Source organism: Vipera ursinii, assembly GCF_947247035.1.
Source record: "Vipera ursinii genome assembly, chromosome: 4".
Lineage (NCBI taxonomy): Eukaryota > Metazoa > Chordata > Lepidosauria > Squamata > Viperidae > Vipera > Vipera ursinii.
Window position 1 is genome coordinate 90,093,790 of NC_139514.1, and position 16,409 is coordinate 90,110,198.

At 36.6% G+C, this 16,409-nt stretch overlaps 1 protein-coding gene across 5 annotated transcripts in view; it reads right to left on the reverse strand.

Moving 5' to 3' along the window:
- SEPTIN10 (septin 10) overlaps window positions 1–16,409 on the reverse strand; it is a 40,011-nt gene that overhangs the window by 19,246 nt on the left and 4,356 nt on the right. For 3 of the 5 annotated variants that reach the window (XM_083362237.1, XM_083362234.1, XM_083362236.1), the window contains exons 2-5: window positions 8,265–8,333; window positions 6,116–6,227; window positions 4,418–4,613; window positions 2,118–2,304 (exon numbers count right to left, since the gene is read on the reverse strand). In XM_083362237.1, coding sequence (XP_083218363.1) covers window positions 2,118–2,304; window positions 4,418–4,613; window positions 6,116–6,227; window positions 8,265–8,333 — 564 coding nt within the window. Of the gene's footprint in view, window positions 1–2,117; window positions 2,305–2,972; window positions 3,123–4,417; window positions 4,614–6,115; window positions 6,228–8,264; window positions 8,334–16,409 lie in introns of those variants that run through there. The other 2 variants (XM_083362235.1, XM_083362238.1) reach the window with 2 other exon arrangements.

Here is a 16,409-nt window from a genome sequence, read left to right on the forward strand (position 1 = left end):
CCAGACAGGACTAATTTGATGAGTAGCAGTCATTTAATAAGGAATTAACTTTGCTCAGATGACTAACCTAGAGTTTAAATTAAGTTGCTTATGCAGTTCAGTTACTTATGATAATAAAGATCAACTGTAAAAAATTGCTTTAAACAGAACTAGCTGGAGCAGTACAAATTAGTATTTAAACATATAAAGAACTCATTTTTTCATTCCCTCTGAGGTGTACTTCTATTAATGTTAGTCTTAAAATGATGATGAGCAATTGCTTTAAATAGCATGCAACATTTGACTTAATAGAATGGCAGCACAAAGATTATTTCACTGCTGAAAACACTTATAAAAAGCCCCTAGTCCAAAGCTGTAATATTTAAATAGATCCATATGAAATCAATATAAACTTGAAATATTATACAGGCAGGTATTCATTTCATAGGAAACTAGAAACTAATTGGAAGGGACTTCATGGTCATCTACTCCAACCTGTCCTTGATAGCTACTGAGATCCAACTTAAAAAGGGGAGTTACTGTATTAGGCAGACCAATCAGCTGTTAGTGAGCTCTTACTGTCAAAAAATTCCTTTTAATATTCAGCTTGAATGTCTTTTCTTTCAATTTCAGTATTAACCTCAGTTTCAAAACAAAATAGACCCACTCCCTCTTGAACATGATTAATTTTTGGAATTAATAGACTATGATCATATCTTCCTTCATCATCATTACCTTAAAACAATCCTAATTACATACAAGATTTTTAATTAGAATAATTTCAGAACACGCCTCTAGTTATGGCAACGTAGCTACTTGATAACAATGGTTCCCATTTATTTCTTATACACTTTCCTCTCCCTGCACAGCCTGATTAAAGGTTGATTTTGTTTTCTACTACTATTCAGTATATCAAAATGCATCCAGGTGTGCACATGGTTACTTTTAGAGGCAGCTTATACCTTATGTCAAAACACGGTTATTTTTTTATTTGAAATTTAGATGTGGTTTAGAGCAAACAGAGAATATCCTTACACAAATATACTAATATCTAAGCAGAAGTTGATATTGAGTAGCTGCCATGACATCAGTATTAATTAGTGTATGTGTTCTGATGGGCACTATAGACCAAATAAATCCCCAGAAATAAATTTGATATTTTTAAATTATTTTCCCAAACAGGAAAAAAGTCATCCTACATTTCCTAATAGCAATCTTAGATTGCCAATTTATTTAGCAAGTAACTTACACCACTGGGAACAAATTTGACTAGATTTTGCCACAAACACCAATGTGTTGTATAATGTAGATAAGATCATCCTTTTCTTATTCCATAACAAAACAACTTTATTCTCGATTTTTTCCCAAAATAACTGAATTGTCTTACTCAGTTACATTGACCTACTCATCAAACTAAGTCAATGTTTGTTTTTTACTAAAACCATTTTTGATGCTACAACAATAAAAAATGCATTACATTTTAAGATATTACATTGAATATTTATGTTGGAGAAAGATTGGCTGAGCCAGGTGGAGAGTTAAATGGGGAATTAGTCTGGAGTCCCTATGTGGGTGCATGGTGGAAAAGTCTGACCCCTCTTGAGTGCCACTGAACATTAATTTTACTCAGGTGCAAACTGTCAGTCTGAAGATTACTGTACATGGGCTTCAGCAATAAAACAGCTAATTGAACTCTTGTGTGGCTCTAGTTGTTAGTACCTAACACTATTACAGATAGTCTTCGACTTACCATCACTTGTTTTACTACTGTTCAAAGTTATCACTGATCCTATGTGTTGTCATGGTCATATGATCAAAATTCAGGTGCTTGGTACCTGGCATGTATTTGTGATGGTTGCAGCATCCTGAGGTCACATGATCACCATTTACAAACATCCCAAGGGACTTCCAACAACCAAAGTCAATGGAGGAAGCCAAATTAATTTAATGACCATGGTGATATGCTTAACAACCATGACAAAAAGCTCATAAAATTGGGTATGATTCATTTAACACCTGCATTACCTAACAACAGGAGTTCTGGTCCCAACTGTGGTTGTAAATTGACAACTACCCCTATGTTATTTAAAAAGATCATGTATTTTGCTTTTTTTCTAAATATGATTTTAAAATCTTACCTTGCTGTCAAGATTTTTCATTGTTAACAAATCAAGAGTTTTAAGGGAATGCCCTGTGGGTGAAATGAAATACAGGCACACATGGATACGAGTATCATGATAATTATATAAAGAACGCTTAATTTTCAGCTCTTCCTGGAGGTAGGCCTCAAATTGCGCATCGATATAATCAACAATTGGCTGATAACTAGAGGGAGAAAAAATCCGTTTTAGAACAAGAAGTTAAATTCCATTCCAATATCCATGCACAAACTGGAGAGGATAACAATAATTTTAACAATTCAATTCTACTTTTATAAAACTTTACTATATATTAATAACTCGGAATATTGTAAGCTATATCAACTGTCTTTTTGAAACAATCTGTAGAGTTCAAGATCTTGTAAAACACTCTCTGAGAATCAGACATGACTGAACAGAAGAAAAAAATGCATGCAAATATAATCTAATTCTGTCCAAGGACAGAAAATGTTTTCTAACAAGTGCAACAAATATGCATCTAAAATAGCTTTTAAAATATAATTCAGCAGTCTTCATTCCTTTCAGATTCATTTAATATTCCAGCAAAACTCATTCCATTATGTTATAAAACCATTCCTGAGAACCATTCCCTATGTATGCTAGAAAAAAACCAAGCAGATGACATCAATTTTTTAACTTACAACAAACTAAACTGTGAAGTCCTACAGCAGAGTCAAATTTAATCTAATGGGTGTTAATTCTTCCTGTTATTGTCCTATTATGCAAATTGCATAACTTATTCCACTCAGTTTACAATGGAAGGGTAGGACATAAGAATGCTAATCCAAACACTATTACTTAGTATAGAGAAACCTAGGAAGGAGGAAAACATACTTAGCACCAGTTTTTATTGGTTGTGGGTTGTAAGGGTCAGAAAGAAAAAACCAAGAACTGGGCAATCTTTGAATTAGGGTTGAAGGACGTTTCAAACTTGAGAGATGGATGACTTATCACACTAACCAGTGCCGAGAGGTTCCTGGAATGCTGAAATTCACAAAAATTCTAGTAACTAAAATTCCATCCAAGTACTCTGTTTTGTGCCAAATATTTCTTAGAAACTAACCAGAGGTATAAACAACGAATAAAGTCATATCAGAATCACTGATTCTTGTTTGGCTTGAATATAAATTTGTTCTGCAAAAAATGTGCTGTCAAAATATAGAGAACCATTCTTGCCTTGCACCTCCTTTGAAATATTATAACTAAGTTGATTCAGAACACCGAAGAAGAAAGAGCTAATACCTAATCACAAACAACAAATTGATACAAGATACTGAGGCAAACTAAGAGAACAAGGTTATCTCATGTGCAGGTAGTCCTCGAGATACAACCTTAATAGAGTCTGCCTGTTACGGATGCAAGTGATGATAACTGTGAAGTAAGATGGACTCATTTTAATGGCCTCAACCACTGCTTTCCCTGATGCAACATGCGGGTCATTAAGCAGAGATAGGGTACCTTAGTCAAATCAAATCAAATCAACCTTTATTGTCAAGGTTGTGGTGTGGGAGGCCCTTGGAGGCCTAGTGCAGGCCGAGGCCCACCTGCCCCAGGCCTTCTAAAATATTCCCCCACCCTCAGAGATACCATGTATCCTGATCATCTAAGGTCACATTTGGTAGAGATATCCATGCAAATAGAAGCTATGAGGGGCCAAACCAGTAAGGTATTGCTGTGATATTGGGGGCCAGACTTGGTAGAAATTTTCATGAAGGGTTAGTCTGATATAAGGAAGGGCTCAATTAAATATTGTGGGAGAGGCAATACAAGGCAGTGGGTGAACTGGCAAAGTCTCAATGTAGACCCACAAAGAGTTCTATGAGTAGAAAGTTTGCATGTAAGAGTATGTGTGTGTTTGTGTGTGCACACACTCAGTCCAAATTGTGACTATAACATGAGAATCCAAACAATCATTCACTTGCAAGTTTAGAAGATCTTGTTTTTCTCTGAAGTTATTTTACAACAGATGGAAATCTAGAGCAGCTTACAGCTGCTCAATGAAAAAAATGAAGTTGTCACATGCAAGCCGTTAGTCAAATATAATGTTGATCCTAATACTCTGTTGATAAACTAATGAGGAAAACAAAATGTCTCCTATTCAACATTAAGAAAGAACAAAGTTTCCAACTATCGCAAACTATTTGGAAATGATTACCAGTGGCTTTATTAGGATGTTATGCTTTATTGATATTCGCAGTTATATTTGTTCTATTACATAAAATAAATGCCAAGAATCTAGATCAGCAGCAGGCAGTTCATTTTAATTAAAAGATACTGACCTATCATCTTTGTTTATCTGGTCCCCAAATCCAACTGTATTTACAATTGTTAGCTTCAATCGGACATTGCTTTCCTGAAGCTCATAAGTCTGAGCTTTAAGCCTCACATTTGGCTGAAAGTGTGTTGACACATGATCATCAAAAGAGGTATTGAACAAGGTATCAATCAAAGTTGATTTTCCAATTCCTGTCTCTCCTACAATTAAAGAGAGATTTCAAAAGTACAGTTATATCACAAATTCACTTTCATAAATGTCACTGAAACACAAAAAGAAAAACTTTATTTCTACCATTTAAAAGTAGTACAGTGAGTTTTGTTATAGCTTCATTATGGATACAATTAGAAATGCCTTTCCTTCTGTAATTTTTATAGTAACATCTGAACAATATGCAAAAACATTTCTCAAAAAGACCTCAGGTGCCCATTAGCTTCACTCTGCAACCTGTAAGAACTATTCCTTCTCATCAAGTCTTATTTCCTTCTGCCTTCCCCTGTCACTTCCATATCCCTGATTTCATTTCAGTTTTTCTCTTTTGCTCTATGGGAACCATATCCAAGAAACTGAAACCAAAGTGCTGAGTTTTCAGTAGATGGTCTAACATGCTATCATTTTAAAACATTACATGTCATTCAACTGTCTTCACACACTAAGTTACATGGCTTTCTGTATTCTCTGTTACTCTCACATCAATCCTCTAAAATACAACAAGCTCATAAATGACTGATATGGGCTGAAATATCCATTTTTAATCAGTCACATGTATAGGTAGTTCTCGACTTATGATGATAATTGAGACAAGAATTTTCACTGTACATCATTGTGGTCATAAGTCAGGATGGACCAATTTTAATGGCAGTTGTTAAGCAAATTCAGCTTCCCCAGTGGGCATGTTTTGTCAGAAATTGGCAAAAAAAAAGATGCAAACCATGGTTATTTGATTGTAGGTTGCTGCAACCAGTTGTAAATAGGTTGTCAAGTGCACAACTTGCAATTGTGTGACCATGGCGGTGATACATCGGTCATAAGTGCAAGTGCAACTACAAGTTATAAGTCACTTTTTCCAAGTCGTAACTTTGAACCATTGTTAAACAGTCGACAGTTAAATAAGTTGAGGACTATCTGTATTACTAAATTCCACTGCTTAATTCATAATAGCATACTTTTAATCAAAATTAGGCTTATAGCTTATTCTGCTTTAGATGAGCTTCTGAATTTAAAAAAAGAATAATAATATTTATTAAAGGTTTTATTTGCAAATTATTTACTAAGTTCTTTTAACCCTGATAAGTATTTCCTGAAAAGAGTTAGGAAAATATTTAGAAATGCTCTGTAGGAAAAATGGAATAGTATTTTCATTAAATAAACACAAAGGCTGTAAAAACTATTTTTTACTATCAAAATAAACCAATGTGGAATTACTGCCAACCATAAAGAAGCACTAAGCTATCAATAGATTTTATAATTTGTGAAGCTTAAAGAATGAAAACAGCTAAGGAATATAAAGTACTTAAGAAATTAAATATGTTTAATTAAGCAAATTAAGAAATTTACTGTAAAAAGGTAAATAAACTGAGTTATATCACCTTTGAATCAGTATCTGAAGGTCAACATTAATATCTTTGTTATTTTCATTACTTCAGACTTTTCAACAGACCTGTTCAAATTAATTTACACTTCTGACAATTAAATTACTTACCAATGCTGAGAATGTTGAAGCAAAATCCCTGGTGGATAGATTTGTTAACCAATTGATCTGGTAAACTATCAAAACCAACATGGCCAGACAAGAATAAAGATCGATAATTCTGCTGAAGTGAAACAGTAAAAAAATTTAGGGTATAAGACTGCAATACAGTTATCTATGATACTAATAAATATTGACAAATCTAAGCATAATATTTTACATATTAAAAGTTTTCACTAGGTGACATTTGGTTTATTTTTTTTTCAACCAAATAAAAATCACTGAGGGTAGTTAATCTGCAAACAGAATTTAAAAGCCTACACCACTGTTACTAATCTGCTGCACAATCACTACAAGTTATTTTTTCTTTATTACAGGTCGGCAGTTTGGTGGGTCGAATCCCGAGTGCCGCGTAGCAGAGTGAGCGCCTGTTACTCGTCCCAGCTTCTGCCAACCTAGCAGTTCGAAAGCACGTAAAAATGCAAGTAGAAAAATAGGGACCACTACGGTGGGAAGGTAACAGCGTTCCGTGCGCCTTTGGTGTCCAGTCATGCCGGCCACATGACCACGGAGACGTCCTCAGACAAGCGCTGGCTCTTCGGCTTTGAAACGGAGATGAGCACCGGCCCCTAGAGTCGGAAACGACTAGCACGCATGTGCGGGGGAACCTTTACCTTTACCTTTATATATCAATAAGCCTAACACCAAAGAAGATGCATGTTTAGGTTCCTATCATTCTATTCTTTCCTTTTTGTATGTCATTTCTTCTCCTCAACCCTTTCATTTAATTCCATCCTTTTTGCTTAAACTACTTCTTTTTATTAATCCCTTCAGAAAGCTTTCTGCTTCTTTGTTTCCTACTCCTTCCTTCTTGTAAACTTGTGCACTATTTTTGATGCTTATATTACCAAATCACCTGGCCTTTCATTTGCAGAGCTTCAATACCAGCCCAACAGCAAATTTTTTTTTAAAAAAATGACCCCCTCCCCCAAAATTGGGTTGCCCTGCAATGTTCCCTATGGAATGCACAGCTGATTCTCTCAGCAACCTTAACATATGGCCACAATATATGTATATACACATCCTTAAAGAATTTTGAATAACAAACGTGCATCTGGAAAAACTGACTGGATCATTGCTTTTCATGACATAAGCACCACATCAAACAAATCTACGATGATGTCTAGCTATTAAATGTTTGCTTAAAAGGGTCCCACAATATTGATTGACAACTAATTCTGATTGCCACAGACTCCAGCTATCCAAAATATTCTGTCACTCTAAAAAAGATTTTGGAGAAACAGAAGAGGCATGAAGTCTAGCACTGCTTCAATTTTCCTTGAAACTAAGGATAAGCTGAAAAAAAAAGTCACAGAATGGGGCTGTGTGAATGCACACCTGAGTGTTCTAGGAATTATAGTTACAAGTAAGCGTCCTACTCTTTGTTGAGGTTTCTGTGCATCCCACTATAGGTAAGTAGCAAACTTACTTTAGGGCAGCAGACAAATGCCAAGAGAGAACTGATGACAGCAGTGCTCTCTCAAAGGAAGGATCTCTCTAGACCCATACATTTATTAATAATGCCATGCAAATATCGGTCGGCCACATCAGAGCACAGCATAACCTTGCACACTTTGAGAAGTGCAGTCCTATGAAACATGTTAATGGAAACTGGAACTGTTCTGGTGAAATGGCTTTGGGCAGCACTGGCAGCAAGAGATTTATCAGCTGAAATCCTCTTTGAATAGCCACTGCTCAAGAAATGTCTTCTCCGGAGCCAGAATAAACAAGTAATTGTCCATGATCCCCTACAAATATCCAAAGAATACAAAGAATGCTCTGATAGATGGTAAGGTGGGGGAGGGGGAAGGAACTTATATAATGCTGTGATACATTTGCAGACATTTAAGCGTCCTGGACCTGAGCGGATAAGAAGGGAAGGGAAGAAGCTCTAGTCCTGCCTTAGCCATGAAAGCCGCTGGGTGTCCTTGGGCCAGTCACTCTCTCTCAGCCCAACCCAACTCAAAAGGTCATTGTTGTGGTGAAAATAGGAGAAAGATGGGTGGGATATGTTCTCCACCTTGAGTTATTTGTAAAAATAATAAAGGTGAGATACAGATAAATGGAATTGAACAGAACAGAACAGAATAGAATAACTCACTTTTCCTGCATCATGATTATCTGCTGGTGAAGTAAAGGGTCCTCTCATTCCAATATCAGGTTGATGGTGCTGAAATAGTAAATCAAATAATTTTGTGACAGTCAAATTAAAGAAATTTGAAAGAGAAATAATTCTGGTCATAACTGCAAAATTATAGAGAATAAGGGACATAAAAAAACCATTACATAAAATTGAGGACTGAAATATTTCTTAAGTCCTAGGAATCAAGTCATTATTTAGAAAAAAGATAAGAGAAAAAACTGCACATTACACAATGTATGTACCAGAAGAAGAAGTAGGTCTTGAAGAGTTATAAAAGTAGAGACTTGGGACCTGTTGCTAAAATACAACTCCTTGCAGCTCTAGCTAGCATGTTCTAAAGCAAAGAATTCCTCCAATGATAATTCAACAATGGGAAAATCATTGGTTATCCACTCCTGCCCTTGATCTAGGGAACAACAGGTGATTTTTCTTCCCCGTTCCTCTGTTAGAGGCTTTCCATTGGCAACAGGCAGCGTCAAAGTCAGAGATAGCACACTCTTTCTCTTCCTCTACAGCAGACATGTCAAACACAAGGCCCGGGGGCCGGATCCGGCCCGCAAAGTGGTTTTATGTGGCCCACGAAGCCATCCTGGAAACAGTGAGGGAACAGCCCCCACTGCCTTGGCCCTGGCCCAGAGACCCTCCTTCTGCCAGAGACCACCAGATCTGTCCCACTCCTGCCCAGGCCCCCATAGGTACCCTTGATGTGAACGATGTAGAGCTGGCCATGCCCACCCAGTACGCACTCTAGCCACGCCCACCCAGTAGGCCATACGCACTCTAGCCACGCCCACCCAGTAGGCCACGCCCACCCTGGCCATACCCACCCGGCCCCTTGAGGGCAACCGCAATGCTGATGCGGCCCTCAATGAAATTGAGTTTGACACCCCTGCTCTACAGCAAGTCTGAAACTGATTGATCACATAGGTTCTTTTAAATTCCATTTCAACCTACTAATTGCATTTTCCTGCCTAAGGTCAGCAATAAGACTGGGATCTGCCTTATATCTAATCAGAAAGATTATGAATCCTAACAAATCATGAAACGTTATTCTGTATAATTAACCATCAAGAAAAAACAGTCAACAACCACTGCAATAGGAAGTCTGTGATTTCATAACATAATATTAATACCTAGAATTTAGGTAAAAGTTGCATAATGGATTCCAGATGATAGGCCACTACATTTTTTCTGTTGTGTGACAAATCCAGAGAACTCAGATCAATGCCTATTTGATACAATGATACAGTAAGGAGTTTGCCAATATGGAAATAATTTATTTTGATTATTGACTTATTTGCCTTATTGGGGTTTATTGTCCTGCAATTTGGCTTTATTTTATCATTTTATAAGGTTAATCTTTTATATTTTTCTATTTTTTATGGAATTCATAAGATTTTTCTACAGTAACCAGAAGAGGGAGCTCTGACATAAAGAAAGTCTACTCTACAAGTAGTCCTCACCTTACGACAATTGAATTCAAAATCAATTGAATATTATGACCTTTTTGTCATGGTTGTTAAAGGAATCATGGCAGTTGTTAAGTTGTTAAGTGAATCATGTGGACATTAAACAAATCTTGCCTCCCTTGAAGATCCCCAAAAGGTGATACTTAATAAACCCGTGAAAAAAGATAAAACTAAAGAATTAATTTTTAAAAGCTGAAACTAAGAATTTAAGACTTGATACTTGGATAACTGTCTCCAAATTTCAGAGGGCACTAACTCAGTAAATTGTAATGCCCTTTTCACAGCAGTTCTGGAGGGGCAATACAAAAATGTCCCGTAAGAGCCAAGATGCTGGCCCTGTGGACAAGGGACCTTGCAACCACTTTCCTGTTTATATTGCACCCTCTATAAGGATTCAGGGACTCATTTTAAAACTATTTATCTGACAAAATACTAGAAAATTTAGATTTGTTTTGTGGATAGCTGTTACTATCAGAGTATGATACAATTTCTTTGAAAATAGCTAAATTCTGCTTTATTACCTGTAAAAATAGACTTTGGCCACCCATTGATGATCTCACCATTATTTCTAATACATTATTATGTCTTGTCCTGTTTTGTTTTAATTTTTATTCTGACCTGTGACCATAATAAAAGATTGAATCTGATCACATATCTATAATATACTACAAAACTTTTCAAGACATGTTGGTCAAACCACTACCTAATTGATGAGACTCAACAACACAAAGAACTTTTTCATCATGGAAAGAAGCTGCATCTCTCTGATCTACAAGAAAAGAAATTACCCAGCCTATTTCTTTAATGAAGGTAGACTGCAAATGTTTTACTGAAACACTAGAAAAGAGAATGGATGATTTTTTTTATTGAAAAGTTTTAACATACAATTTTTTCTATAAAAATCCCCCCTCCCCCTCCCTTCTCCCTCCCCCCCACCTCTCCCCCCTCCCCCCCGACTTCCCAGAGCTAAATACAAGGTATATATAAAAAAACAATCATAAACAACCATATACTAACAACCATAAACTCTAAAATCCATCACTCTCTAGCTTATATAGGATAAAACAAACCATAGTAATATTAAATATATATAGAAAAACCAAAATAGAAAAAGAAAAAAAGAAAGAAGACTTATTCAAATGCTACATGAAATTTCTTAACCCTATACTTGTTCTGGATAAACTCAATCCATTTTCTCCATTCCATAATATAGCGTTCTTGCGAGTGATCTTTCAAATAGGCCGAAATCTTCGCCATCTCAGCCAGGTCGGAAACCTTTAAAGTCCACTCTTCTATGGTCGGCAGTTCCTCTTTCTTCCAGTACTGACCTATCAAAAGTCTTGCTGCCGTAATTAAATTCAACATCAACTTAGTGTCCACAACTGTAGCATCTGTAATTATTCCCAACAAAAAAAGTTGCGGGCAAAACTTTATCCTCTGTTTAAAAATCTTCTGCATGTTCCACCAGACTTTTATCCAAAAGGCTTTAACCTTTTTACAAGTCCACCATATGTGAAAATATGTTGCGTCTTCATCACCGCACCTCCAACATTTAGGCTGATAATTCGGATACATACTTGCAAGCTTTTTAGGATCTAAATGCCATCTATAAAACATTTTGTAAAAATTCTCTCTTAGATTTTGAGCTTGTGTAAATTTTACATTCCTCACCCAAATCTTTTCCCACGTGTCCATTGTAATAACTTCCTGAATGTTTTGGGCCCATTTTATCATACAATCCTTAACAAGCTCTGTTTCTGAATCAATCTCTATCAGTGCAAGATATATCCGTTTAATATGTGCTGGTCCCTGATTTCTAATTTGCTTTATCAAATTTTCATCAGTCATTGTAAAACCATTTTTCTGGTCTTCTTTCCACCTGGCCCGTAACTGAGTATATTGAAACCAATTTTGAACAACCTTCTCTTCTCGCAAGAGGCTATATGATTTCAAACACCAAACATTTCTTTCCAAGCTTAGGATCTCCTTGTACGTAGTCACATCATGTTTGAATCCAGCGTGTATATTTTCTATTGCGTGTTTTGGAATTGCCCACAGTGGTATCTTACAATCTAGCTTATGTCTATACTTCTTCCAAACTCTCAACAATGCCTGTCTTAAAATATGCACTCTAAACACGTTGTCTACCTTCTTGTCATACAACAAATATGCATGCCAGCCAAACAACAAGTCGTGGCCCTCAAGATTTAATAATCTCTCTTGTGTCAAATTAATCCAATCACTTATTCCTACTAACGCAGCAGCTTCATAATATAGTTTAAGATTGGGCATTTTAAGACCACCTCTCTCACGAGTATCCTGCATAATCTTAAGTTTAACTCGTGGCCTTTTCCCTGCCCAAACAAATTTATTGATACCTCGCTGCCATTCCTCCAAATTAGAATCTTTCTTAAGAATCGGTATCATTTGAAATAAAAATAAAAATTTAGGCAGGACATTCATTTTCACTGCTGCGATCCGTCCCAACAAAGACAATTGCAATTTTTCCCAACTCTCCAATTCTTTTTGAATTTTCCCCCATAATTTTTCATAATTATTTTTATATAACTTTGTATTAGAGGGCGACAAAAGCACCCCCAAATATTTAACCCTTTTAACAATCTCAAATCCAGTTAATCCTTCTAAGAGAGCCTTTTGCGAAACTGTCATATTTTTGGCCAAAATTTTGGTTTTCTGTATATTAACTTTAAATCCAGAAACCTTCCCGTATTGTGTTATTATCTCCATCAGGTCCACAACAGAGTTCTCTGGCTGGGTCACTGTAACAACCAGATCATCTGCAAATGCTCTCAATCTATAGTCCTGATCTCTAATTTGTATCCCCTTAATTTTTTCCGAATTCCGTATTTTAACCAATAATATCTCTAATGTTAACACAAATAACAAGGGCGATAACGGACACCCTTGCCTTGTGCCCTTCTCAATATTACATGCTTATGTCAGACTATTATTAACTATAATTCGGGCAGTTTGTTTTTGATATAATGCCCTAATCGGTTGTAAAAAATTTTCCCCAAAATCCATTTTGTCTAAAACTTTCATCAAGAATTGCCAATTCAATTGATCAAAAGCTTTTTCAGCATCTAGAAAAATTAGCGCCGCAGGGATCTGGTTGTTCCTTTCCAAAAACTCTAACACATCAACTATATGCCTCACATTATTTTTCATTTGCCTACTACTAATAAATCCCGTTTGGTCCCCATGAATCACCTGTTGCAGAACCCTCATCAGTCTATTAGCCAAAACCTTAGCAAATATCTTGTAATCTATATTTAAAAGCGATATCGGTCTATAATTTTTAACTTGAGTAGCATCTTGGTCTTCCTTCGGAATCAAAGAAATAAAAGCTGTTCTCCAAGACGGTGGCACCTTTCCCCCCCTCTGGATTGTCTGGAACAGTTCCTTTAACGGTTTCATCATCTCTAATTGTAAATTTTTATAGTAAGCCGCAGACAAACCATCCGTACCTGGTGCTTTATCCACCTTCAATTCCTTAATTGCTGTAAAAATTTCTTCTTCTGTAATTAATTGATTAATCTCCTCTTTTTGTACTTGCGTAAGAACCGGGATGCTAGCATTCTCCAAATATATATCAATATCTTTTTCATTAATCTTCTCCTTAGCATATAATTTAGAATAAAAATCCACAAAAGCATCAGAGAATGGATGATTTTTAAAAAAATTGAATCAACACCCCTTGATCAGTTTAATTTCTTCAAATAGTTAGGACACTGAGCTTGTCGATCAGATGGTTGGCTGTTTGGCGGGTCGAATCCCAAGTGCCGCGTAGCAGAGTGAGCGCCTGTTACTCGTCCCAGCTTCTGCCAACCTATCAGTTCGAAAGCACCTAAAAATGCAAGTAGAAAAGTAGGGACCACTACGGTGGGAAGGTAACAGCGTTCCGTGCGCCTTTGGCATCTAGTCATGCCGGCCACATGACCACGGAGACGTCCTCGGACAAGCGCTGGCTCTTCAGCTTTGAAACGGAGATGAGCACCGGCCCCTAGAGTCGGAATCGACTAGCACGCATGTGCGGGGGAACCTTTACCTTTACCCTAATAAATCATCAACTATAAGTCTGAATCTCTACAAGTAAAAGACTGTACAATAAAATGCAAGACAACATTTAGATAAAATCATTGATACACAAAAAGAAATGTACACTGAATATTGTACTTAAAGAAAATTGGTATACGAGATTCTTTACTGCTAGAATATTACTCCATCTTGCAGGTCAGTTCCTTCTTTAAAAATTGTTAAAATATAACAACCAGTTTAGAATTTTTTTTTGTATTTTGTAGAATTGTTGTAAAGCTCAATTGTTATGGAAAGCGATTTAAATAGATTGAAGTCCATTTTAAAAGCTTAATTTCCCTTCCAACTCTTTTTTAAAAATGTTATTAGATCTTACATTGCCACCAAATATACAGGTAGTCCTCGATTTGCAACAGTTCATTTAGTGACTCATGACTATTTTTCACACTTACCACTATTGCAGTATCCCCATGGTCAGGTGATCAAAATTCAGATGCTTGATGACTGAATCATATTTACGATGATTGCAGTATGACCACCATTTATGACTTTCTGAGAAGCAAAATCAATGGGGAAGGCAGATTCACTGTAACAACCGTGTTACTAACTTAACTGCAGTGATTCATTTAACAACTGTGGCAACAACTGTAAAATGGGACGAAATTCACTTAACAACTATCTTGCATAGCAACAGAAATTTTGGGCTCAATTGTGGTTGTAAGTTGAGGACTACCTGTACGGGTAGAGGATAAAGACATCAATTACTCCATTATCCTACAAACAATTGGGGAAACTAGTAACAGACTCTTTCTACCAGTCCATCACTTCTTCACTTTCACTGTTTATTGTCTTCCAATCTGTAACTCACCCTTTACCATCACTGAACATCCATTTTAGCTACTATGCTGAATTAAACTTTGAACATGGTATCTGTTGCCAAGATACTTTACACCAGGGAACTAGGGTTTGGAACTAGTCCGCGGAAGTGGTGGGCAAGTGTGTGCATGTATGTACACATGTGCAAAGCTGCATTTGTGAAAGCGGCGTGCAGATGCACACAAAACCATCCCTTCTCCCCAGCCCCCAATGCTGCCTCCGCTGATCCACCGAGCTGAAAAGATTGGGGACTATTGCTCTACACTTCCTATTGAACGGTATGGATAGTTCTTTTTGCAGAAGAATGGCTTTTTAAACGATGGAAATATGATCAATGTCAAAAACAGCTTGGATTTCAAAAGAATTTAAAGAAATTAATTCAGTTGGAAAAGCATTTTTATATTATACCTCTATTTAGGAGCCGGAACCACATCTGAAATTACTTTGGTAAATTACAACTCTTAATATCAGTGCTGATCATTGTTGTTGATATTCATATATTACTTGGAGCTTAACAGCGATTTGTAGTTTTAAAATTATATAGTATATTTAGTTTTTTAAAACTACAATGGAATACTGTATTGCATTTTTAACTTAATTCATGATGCTTGAAAATTCCCTGTTAATCATTTTAATAAAGAAAAAAATAAAGGAAAAGAAAAAGTAATAATAAAAAGTGGAAGCAGCAGCTTTGTTTTATCTCTCTTATAGAACAATGCAATTTGCCATTTGGCAAATAATCTTTTTTAAAAAAAACAAAAAAACCCTACATTTTGCTATAGAAAGCAAAAAAAAACCCCCCACTACGTTTAACAAGAGTAATCTCTAGAATGAAAATATAATTGAATATGCATTTTTAAACAGGATGCAAATTGTCTCCTACACTGCTGCAAACAGTGTATTAGAAATACCGAGCCAATTATTTCTCTGTGTCCCTGAATCTTTGCCAAAGAACATACTTGTAGATGCAAGTTTTAATCAGGAAGTTAAGTGACTCAAGTGTCTGCGATACGGAAATCTTTTGAAGGGCTTGAACATTTAAATAACTTTGCTATAAATCATTTATAAATTTAAATAGTGTTATAAATTTAAATAGTAGCTATCTTTTTAATTACTTTTTTCTCTTGAATCTTCACAAATCCCTACCTCAAGAAGCCAGTATCTTTACAGAATGCATTCTTTATATATCATGCGCACTTCAAAAATTAGCCATACAAAATGAACAACAGTAACAAGCCTAATGCTTTATCATCTAGAGTGCTATACAGCAGTCAAAATATGCCCAATTCTTATGCAACAAGTACACTCATGTTATCTGGGAGGAGTTTGATTCTGTGACCCCTGATGAAGTGGACAGGATTATGGGGAGGCTGAGCTCCACCACATGTTTATTGGACCCGTGCCCTTCCTGGCTGGTTTATGCAGCTAGGGAGAGGACACGAGGCTGGTTCCAGGCTGTGATATCTGCTTCTTTGAGTGAGGGTAATTTCCCCACCGTCTTGAAGGAGGCGGTGGTGAGACCCCTCCTCAAGAAGCCTGCCTTGGACCCAGCTGTGTTGAACAACTTTCGTCCAGTCTCCAACCTTCGCTTTCTTGCGAAGGTTGTTGAGAGTGTGGTGGCGCACCAGCTCCCTCTGGTCCTGGATGAAGCGGATTATCTGGACCCGTACCAATCGGGTTTCAGGCCCGGGTACAGCACGGA